This window comes from Ceratosolen solmsi, unplaced genomic scaffold, assembly GCF_000503995.2.
Source record: "Ceratosolen solmsi marchali unplaced genomic scaffold, CerSol_1.0 scaffold41, whole genome shotgun sequence".
NCBI classification, from domain to species: Eukaryota; Metazoa; Arthropoda; class Insecta; order Hymenoptera; family Agaonidae; genus Ceratosolen; species Ceratosolen solmsi.
In genome coordinates, this window is record NW_011948424.1 from 6,426,779 (window position 1) to 6,436,915 (window position 10,137).

Here is a 10,137-nt window from a genome sequence, read left to right on the forward strand (position 1 = left end):
TATTCCCTCCCGTCTTCCCCCCCCCCCCCGAATTCCCCCTCATCACGTCGCCCGCTCTTGTTCTCGCTTGTCATCTCCCTCTCATCCTCCCTCGCGCATATTTTCTGTCAATGTACTCACCTAACGGGCTTGAAGTACGTGCAGAGGTAGTCGAAGCGGTCGTCCGGAACGGGTACCCTACGTGCTTCAGGAGAAACAGAAGTTGTGTTAGTCAATTTGGCAATAACTCTCGGCTCTTTTTGTTCCTCAACTAATGTCTATTCATGGCGTTGCAAGTAGTCGTCATATGGCACATAACATACATACGCGACATTACATCTCTATAACCAGTAATATGTAAAATACCGGCCTCACTTTACACATTAATGTTTCTTATTTATGTAATTAAAAAGATTTCTTATTTCGGTAATGATTGATTATTACGAGCAGTATAAAGAATAATAATTCTTTATTAATTAGAATAACTCGTAAGTATGTATTGGTGGCAATTTAAAGTTCGTCTCTCCTCTTGTAATATAGCAATGAGCATTTGTACAATGTCTTTATATGCTTATATTATTTTCCTAATTCTTTAATGATTTTCCATTACAATAAGTATCATCTGCATACCTTCTAATACTCAAGATGAATCTCAAGGATTTAAGTAAACGTTCATGTGCATTACGTACTTTACTAGTATATTTACTAGTTGTAATAAAGTTAATCGCATACATTTTAGTCGTATAATGTATTATTTGACTCATTTTCAATCAATTCAATGAAAAAACGAAAAAAGTAGAATTATATCACATAGTGTGTAGTAACAATGAAACTTTAATATAACATTAAACGTTAATTTAACGTGGCGAATCTATTATTTTAAACGTGTGTTGATAATTAAATATTTGAAACTTTGAATAAATTCCGTTGTATGTCGAATTAATTATGCATATGCATAACATCAGATTCATAATCGTTCGGTTATTCTTTCTTGCCTTTACATAAAGAAAAAAAAACAAACAAAAAAAAAACATCGTCGACGAGGCTTAAATTTATTACTTTCCCTTTATCTATTTATCATATGACATTATATGTCTAGCATAATCATTATTTATAATTTTACATTTTTAACAGCCGCCCATCATTCTGACCCTTTTATTTCGTGAATTTAATAGAAACGTCATTATGAATAAAAACTGGTTGAATTTGTAATAGAGAATACGTAATACTTTGTGACGACTATAATATAAAAATTTAATAGAAACGAGCTTAAAGTTTAATACTTATTTGTTCATCCAACAATATAGATATTTTTCATTGCTATCAATTTGAACTCCAACATTCTTATTAACTCATCCAAAAATGCTTCCAGCTTTTGAAAATATATAATTATATAATATAATAGATTTTTCTAAATAATTTGAAAACAAAAAGTCCGATTCAAACATTATTTTTTGTCTTACGATAATCGATATTTACAAAACTATTTTGCTTTCATCGATACAATCGATTCAACATTATCATCGACTATCTATTTTATTTGTAATTTAATATTACAATAAGTTTATTCATAGATCATAAGTGACATTAGACACAGGAATCCAACGAAAACGTAAAAACCTTTCACTCAAAATATATTTAATTAAATTTTTCACAGCTACAGCAACCACTCATTTGTCCTTACATATACATTTACTTTTGAATTTAGAAATTTCGAGTTGTAAATTTCAATCTCTTTAATGTATTCGCTTAATCTTGCAATTATATCACGTACATTGATAATACTCCTATCGTATAAGTCTTTATCTAAATCAAAGCTTAATTTCGTTTTCCCCGAGTATCAAGGACCAATTACGGCAATTCTTCAGTAGGGTCCTGAATTCTCAGGGAGTAAATACGGCCTTGGATTTTCAATGAAAGATTCCTTTACTTCGTTCGACATGAAGAAGAATACCCAATTCATGAATCGTACGAACAACTTTTTCCTTCCATCGACTCCCCCCCCCCTCTCTCTTTCTCTCCTCAAGTTTCACTGGACAAAGGAATTTCTAACGCGATAATTTCAATTGAAACTTGTCAGACGCTAGTACGCCTCGCTTTATTTTACCAAATACAGGTTTTAAATTCAAATTATCATTAAGGGGATTTTCAAAAGTCATTTTAATTCTACGCCCTCGTGTCGGTTTCATTTTCCGCTTCAACTTCTTCATTAAATAAAAGAAAATTAAATAAAACAAATTTTCAAAAGCAGCTTTTATTCCTAAAATTTGAAATATATTTTTTATGTGACCTTTAACGAGATGCTGTGCAATAAAAATTAACTCGTAATTACTTATTGGAGACTTTATAATTGTTGACATTGTTTCGACTATTTTATGGTGTACTTTGTTTAATTCGTAATAGACGCTTAAAGCCGTTAAGAAAAATGTCTTTCATTTAAGATTCGTTAAAATTTATATTCAAAATATTACTAAAGTCAGCCGAAGATACAAAGTATCTTTAATAAATAAATGGGAAGAGAATAATTTTTATCACCACTCGGCATGGAAATATTATAATCTTGCAGTGTAAATTAAAATTATCTATCGGCTTATAATGAATAATCATCATTTTCTTGATTATTTATGATTTATAACATTTGCCTAGAGTTATTAATATGATTAAAACAAATGTAATTCCTTGCATAGTGAACTTAGATAATGAATATAAGGATATAAATATTTTTGGTACATTTAATTTACTGTCTTAATGTGATTAAATTGTTGTTTAACATTTTTCAATCTTTCACATCTCTAAGGCTATACATGCATTTTTGATTTTTATTTCATTAAAACTAAATTAGAAAACAATAATGAAATAGTTTGCTCATAAAATAATTCTAAACAGTTTTAACGCGATCGATTTTTCACCTAAGACACATACACAATTCCTAATTACAATCCGTTTTATTAACTTACGTTGCCATTAAAATAAACATTACATTTATTTTTCTCCGATAATTGCAATGTAAATTGATGCAATATGTTGCTTTACATTGCTATTATGTATTGGAAATTCTTTCATTGAAATTATTCTTTTGAAAAATATAACTCACATGCCATTCGAATGCAATGGAGTAACACTTATCAGAAAAAATTCGATAAGGTTTAAAAATCTTATGAAAGAATTCATATCTGCGTCACAAGAGTAATACATATTCCCTGGAGCCTAAGTACATATTTATGCTAAGTGGAATCGACACGTTTAGCGTAATAACCTTTTATCAAAGATAATACGTTCATCTTTCTAACAACTAAAGGAAGAAACTTCAATATGCCAAACTTAAACATTTTTAGTCTATATTTCGCAATCACTATTGATATTCACATCTTCTGCTCGTTAAAATCTAATGAAATATCAACTCTTTAGAATTATATGTCCAACTTGTATTTACATATAAATACAAATTCAATGGTAAAAATTAAAAATACTATAACTCTACTTATATTATAAGAGTATATTATTACTAAGTATTATTCTAAGTATTATCATACACTAATGGCACTAATATTTGATAACTTCATAAATAAAAAACTGTGATAATGTTTTATAAAGGTATAAATGATAAGTTTACGTACTCATGCAATGGAATAATGAAAAAAGGAAAATAAATAAAAAAAAAATATATATATATATATATATATATTACAATAACTTAATTACGATAAAATAATTAAGATACTTATTTTCATTTGGATCTATGGTGCAGAAAGGAAAGTTTTCTGCAGCCGCTTGACTCTTCGTTAGAACATTGAAAAAGGTTGATTTTCCAACATTAGGGATCCCAACAATGCCGACTTTGAGATTCGTGCCTACGCGTCCGATAAGCGGTTTCTTTTCTGGTTCTTCCACTTTTTTTGGCGCCATTCTAAATGTTAAAGAAAATTAAAAGAAATGTTAAAACAACAACAATCGCTATATTAATTTGACATCAATTTGGCATATTATAAGGTTCGAAGGAGTCTGTCGACGAAAAGTTTGTTTGCAAATAGATTAATTTAATATATGATTTGGGTATGATGCATTTTTTATCCCTCCCCACATTACAACGAAATTCTCTCGACAACTTTTATTATTTTACAATCTATATTAGAAAGTTTCAATTCTTCAAACGATTGTCCTATTTTCGTACTTTAATTACCATTCTGTTGCTATTGCGGATGAGCCGCAAACTAATCTTAAAACTTTGCCCAAACTGCATTATTTTCAACTCAATTTAAATTCAATTTAAAAGTTTCGAATTTATCATTGCGCACACCTAATAAATAAACTGTCTATCCTTATTTGTCATATGGACAATGAGCGCACAGAATTATTGCAACGTCTTAACAACTTATACTTAACAACGTTTTGATAATACGAAAACCAAAAGTTGCCTAATACTCAATGGATTCGATGATTTTCTTTCTCACCAATGTTTTTACATTTTCATATTATCTCTCATCTATTTATAGTAATTTACGCTCGAATGTGTGCATTGTAATAAATTTTTATGGGACTTAAGATAACAAGGCTTAAGATTGAAAGGAATGTTAAGGACTTTTAACAAGGCAATTACATAAAAGAATTTGCTCACTTAAAAATGTGATTATTTTGAAATTAAGCGAGAGTTGAAACTTATAATTAGAGAAATAAACTATATTTCAAAGGAAGATATTTCTAACCTAAGCACCCTCACATCGTTCAATTTTTGCACGTATTATCTTGAGTTCAAAAGTGACTTGTGCACAATTACGTGACGCAAACATAAAACACACGCGCACAAACAAACAGACAAACGGAGGCAAAGGCAAAAACAAAAACAAAAAAACATAAAAAAAAATTAAGACGAAAAAGCGAGTAAAATCTCAGGATTATATTGCAATTCAATTTACTTATACTTTTATTTTCTCATTCATTCGTTATAAAACTGTTCATCGAAGATATTTCAGCGAGGCCGAATAAAAATTATTCGCAGCATAATTTTAAGTGCAGCGTTCGCTCGCCCGTGACCATAATGCCTTATCATGATGACGGTGTATTTGCCGGTTATCAAGCGAGCGCGAGGCGCCAAAACTCCCGATAAACAAAAAAGAAATTCGAACGTTGCGCAGTCGTGGATCGGTCCAGCAGATTCGTATCGGATTTCAGCGAGGGTAACGCGTCACCGGGATCGCGCGTCCTCTCTCTCTCTCTCTCTCTCTCTCTCTCTCTCTCTCACTCTCTATCTCTATCTCTCTCCCTCTCTATCTCTATCTCTATCTCTATCTCCATCTCCATCTCCTTTTATCATTACGATCGTTTGAAGGGAGCGTCGTTTCCACACCGTCGATCCATGCATTCGTTTCGGGCTCGCTCCTATCATCGCGATTTTAACTCACGAGCGTTCGGTAGCGCCAGCACTTTTCAGCGAATACACGTAGGAAGGGCAAGGAAAGCGATTCGCCACGAGCTATTACGCCGCGAGATCAGCTTTGCGATCATACGTAAAGACGACTGGCTGTTGGCTTTGGGTACGCCAGTTTTTACAGTGGCTGCGTCACTTACGTCTCGCGTACTCTCGGATCTTTTTTACAAAATAAGCGGTACATGATCTCGGACGTTTGCCCATCCGGTTGAATGCTATTAGGCGAATAATTGTTCACTCCAAGTTAATCCTCGAATACTTACTATAGACATATTCAGGGAGTCGACATCTGCGATATCCGCAAACTCGAGGTAAGCGCACATATTCCAACAACCAATGTCCAAATGATATTGCGCGCGAGTTGAAAATATAAAAGTACGCGTCAATTAACGGACCAATTGCCGCCAACCCTCGCTCGCTCTTAGTTTTACTTAAGTTGAGCAGTGCGGACGTAGCCGGTTGGCGCAATATTATCATTGGGATATAACTTCAACCCCAATTCCATCCATTGCGACTACGGATGAACACTGGACGTCGAGGCGAACCGATTATCAAATGTCGACTAAAGCGAAGGTTGCGAGCGCCCCAGCTGACTGAGGGCTAAAAAGGAAAGAGCGGGAAAGCTACTTATTTAAAAATATCCTTCATCAGCGGAAGCGCAAAAGCATACGATCAAATGAGCGCGATTACGCCCAGTCGATTATTAATGTCCAGCCAGATCTTTTTGCCTCTAAACTCTATACAATTGACACGTGATTTGCTCATTCAACGGTGCTCCTTGCGTCCCCTCGATACCCCCCCCCCTCTCTCTTGCTCGCTCTCTCTCTCTCTCTCTCTTTCTCACTCTCTCACTCTCCCACCCCCATCCACCGACCTACCTAGACCCAACATTTCTTTTTGCGCTCCCCGCGATCGCACCGGTAAAGAACGTCGTCGTCGTCGTCGTCCTCCTCCTCTACGGCACCCTCGTCGCCTCTCGCTCGCGGTGACTAATTATACTAATGCGCTCGCACCAACGCACATCCTCGTCTCTCGATCCGAATTGCAGTGTTTACCGCAAGATTGCTGGCAGATCGTTGCGGAGCCTCGGGGGACGGGAGGCCGAGGAATCGCCCCGTCGCTGCACTGCCTCCGGACCTCGGGCGGACTCTTCAAAGCCGGTGCTGCGACCGCCGAGACCGAGGCCGATGTCGCGATGCGCCGGGGGCGCCGCCGGTGCCCGAGATAGCCACGGATTCCAAGGCCGAATCTCGCGATCGCTCGCCTCTTACCTCCTCGACATTTATTGAACAGCTCGGCTCTTCTCCTTCTACCCCCTCACCACACCACCACCGCCCCTTCCCATCCTCCCTCCCTCTCGCGACAGTCCCATTCATTTACCAATCCATAACGAAACGGTCCTAGTTTCCTTACTTAGGTGATGAGGAGCGAGATCAGACGTTTCTCGCCTATTCTTATTTGTTCCTATTTTAACGAGTAAATTGATTGGCAATGCAATTAGCCTTTGAGATCTCGAGGTACTTCGAGTCGCGGACTTGGTGTACGAATTATAGTGCTCTTCTCGACAATGAGTCACTGCAGGTACGTAAGTACTGAAAGAAAACTTAAATAAAGCCGATGAGCTTGGCTTTAAGGGCCTTGGAGAGTTGAGAATTTGTTAAAAAAAAAAAAAAAAAAAAAAAAAAAAAATGCAGTAAAAAGAAAAAGGAAGCAAGGACTCTTCGTAAAAAGAGTATTATTTACGCAGATGAGGAAATATAGTCGATTAAGTTGAGGAGTGAAGAAAAAATTAAAATCAACGTTATTATGTTATTGGGGATAATGTAATTGACCTTTCAAGCGAACCAGTACGTCGCATCTAACGAACCAAAATATCAATAACAAATTAATATCGTGTAATGATGGAATTGAGCAAAATAATAATATCGTAAAGAGCATGGCAGAGAGCTTACAAATAAGCGAATAATATAATCGAAACAGCATGGAAAAATATAATAACAATATTTAATGTGGCATAAATAAATACGAATGACACAATTATAATTTCATTCCTTTTAATTTCAGTTTTTTTTTTTTTTTAATTTTACCTCACTATCTATAAATAAGCATGGAAGAGCAACATTTTAAGACTATCTTCTTAGTTTCTCCATAAATTGTACTTTGTTAGGTAAGGTTGAAGCGCTTATGTAAAAAGTGTTAAAGATTTATTCTCTCTTATAAGTTGGTGACGTATAAGTAAGGGATTAAAATAGTGAATAATTTCACATTAAATAGAGTAAATTATGATTTATATTATTTATATGTATATCAGTGAGTAATCTAATGTATGTAAAGTGCAAGTATTAAGTGGCGTCATAATTGTTATCAAGCCCAAATTGAAGGACCTCTCGATGTCACCACCCATCAAAGTTAAAAGAGATGGGGGCACGTCCAGGGGGAGGACTGAGACAAAGTGAAGGAGAAGACGGGAAAAAATGGAGAAGGAGAATAAGGCGGTTTGGAAGCCGATTACTGGGCACCAAGACCGCGAATCACCGACATCGCGCCGGGAATCCGTAACCGCGCCCGAGGCCGCCAATCCGCCACCGCATCTTTCTCTCTCTCTCTCTCTCTCTCTCTCTCTCTCTCGCGCTTACTCACTTTGCTCTTTATTGCGTCCACCATTTCTCGGCTATATAAAAACACAATCTCGGTTGTGTCGTCTTTATCGTCTCGCCGGAGTATGCGGTGGTGGTGTTCTCCTCACTCCCTCTGGGTTCGGGGGGGGGGGGGGGGCAACGGGGGGGGGGGGGGCACAAAAGTGAGGGCATTTCAACGGCGCCTTTATGATCGCTCATAAGCGGCTCAGTATATATTGTTAGATCGGCGCTTGCCCGAAGAATTCGTAAATTACAGTAACGAGAGGAGCGTCATCACGACATTCAAATTGCCGCGCGCCCGGCGCCGGCGCCGTCCTCTCCTCTCCATCCATCGCATCTTCTCCTTCTCGCCCCTCCAGCTTCCCCCATCGAGCCCACCCCAACGCGCGGGCTTCGCTATAATATAATATGCTTCTATATTAAATAGAGAAAATTACAGATTTATCTTACTAGGCTATATAGCTTAAAAACAATTTCCTATCTTTCTATAATCCTACAAAGCTATGTTAATGCCGTGGATGAGCTTAAGTACGACGCTTCAACGTCACCGTAATATCTATAATTACACATGATGCTCGCCTATCTTTCCAAAAGCAACTTAAGCTTAAATCAGTGAAACATTTTCTCGAATATAGAAAAAAGAAAAAGCAAAGGAAAAAGCAAATGAAAATGAATATGAAAAATAAAAAAATAAAAATAACCCTCCAACACGATCTTTTCACGCAATCACGTTCGCGATTGTCGGCAAAAATTACTTGAAATACTTGTTAGCGCTCCAAAAGCCTGTCCCCTTTCCATTACTATTTACCATTCGGGCAAATGCAAAACGCCCACTCGAGTCGTCGCGCGCTTAACTCTCTTCCTTATCAAGTATTACTTGAAATGTCGAAGGGAGCCGGGGAGAAAGGACAAACGGCAAAAGACCAGCGGCCTCAAGCACGCATTAACCTAACACTCGAAAGTTCTAGCGCTCAAAGTCTCTTAAAGTTCGCCGCCAATAATAATGGCAAAACCAGCGATAAGACGGACATTCGATCGTCATTGCGTGGTGTGTGACATTGTCTGGTCGCAGCGAGGATTATGAGGACGACGAGGATAATGACGAGGAGCGTGACTTGATGGATGACGCGAAAGGATGACGGGTAAGGATGACGCGAAAGGACGACGAAGAGGATGACGACGAGGACGATGAGAAAAGCAAAAGGAGTCGCCGCACGCCTTAACCGAGAGAATCAAAGGAGAACCGACAACGGCGCTGGCGCATTTCACCATTACAGTCCGCAAGAGCGGCGTGGAAGAGCAACCAGAATGAAACCTAACCTGTCTTGGGCTCACGAGCGCTCCTCATCAATCGTCGCCTAACCTCACATTTTCCGTCGAGACAACGGTGCTTCTTCTAGCCGGCCCTGTCTCTGGAAGAGCTCGGGCCCAGATCCGATGAGTCGCACGTGACGGACATTCAATGTGCATGTGCGTGCGGGCGTTCGCGACCAAGAGATCGAAGGGGTGAGAGAGAGAGAGAGAGAGAGAGAGAGAAAGAAAGAAAGAAAGAAAGAAAGTAGGCCGAGGACCGTGGCGACGAGCGACGACGAGAGCCGGGGAGATTGGGGAAGAAAGAAGTGGAAGAACGTACCTGCTGACGGCTCGCTCGCTCCCCAACGAACGGGCTTCCTCCTTTTATCGCTCGGGCCTCCACACGTAAGGGTAACGAGAAGCCTCGGCACACTCGCGGGCTAGATAATAACGACGTGTCGTCTCGTGGGCGCGCACGACGAGTTCGCAGCGGTGGCGCACGTATCCCGACGAATGCTGTGACGTCACGTAACCGTGGCTTGAGCGACGGGCCGAGGAACGGGGGAACGTCGTTGGTCAGCCAGCAACGTTTTTGGCTCCCCGAGTTCACCGCGCGTCGTCGGTGCTCGCGCTCTGCTTTATCGATCGAGCAGCTGCCCGCCAAACATCGCACCGGCAATTCGAACGCGGCGCTCTTTTATCCCTCGGCTGTGCTGGTGCTGGTGCTGGTGCTGGTGCTGGTGCTGGTGCTGGTGCTGGTGCTGCTGGTTGCGATAAAAGTACGCTTTAACGAGTATCCTG

The 10,137-nt window shown here is 38.9% G+C and overlaps 1 protein-coding gene across 1 annotated transcript in view; it reads right to left on the bottom strand.

Moving 5' to 3' along the window:
- LOC105362743 (obg-like ATPase 1) overlaps positions 1 to 9,861 on the bottom strand; it is a 34,385-nt gene extending 24,524 nt beyond the window's left edge. The window contains exons 1-3 of the mRNA XM_011500231.1: positions 9,677 to 9,861; positions 3,705 to 3,886; positions 121 to 181 (exon numbers count right to left, since the gene is read on the bottom strand). Of these exons, the coding sequence (XP_011498533.1) occupies positions 121 to 181; positions 3,705 to 3,885 (242 nt within the window). The 5' untranslated portion in view covers position 3,886; positions 9,677 to 9,861. The remainder of the gene's footprint in view (positions 1 to 120; positions 182 to 3,704; positions 3,887 to 9,676) is intronic.
- Between the last annotated feature and the right edge of the window lie 276 nt (positions 9,862 to 10,137).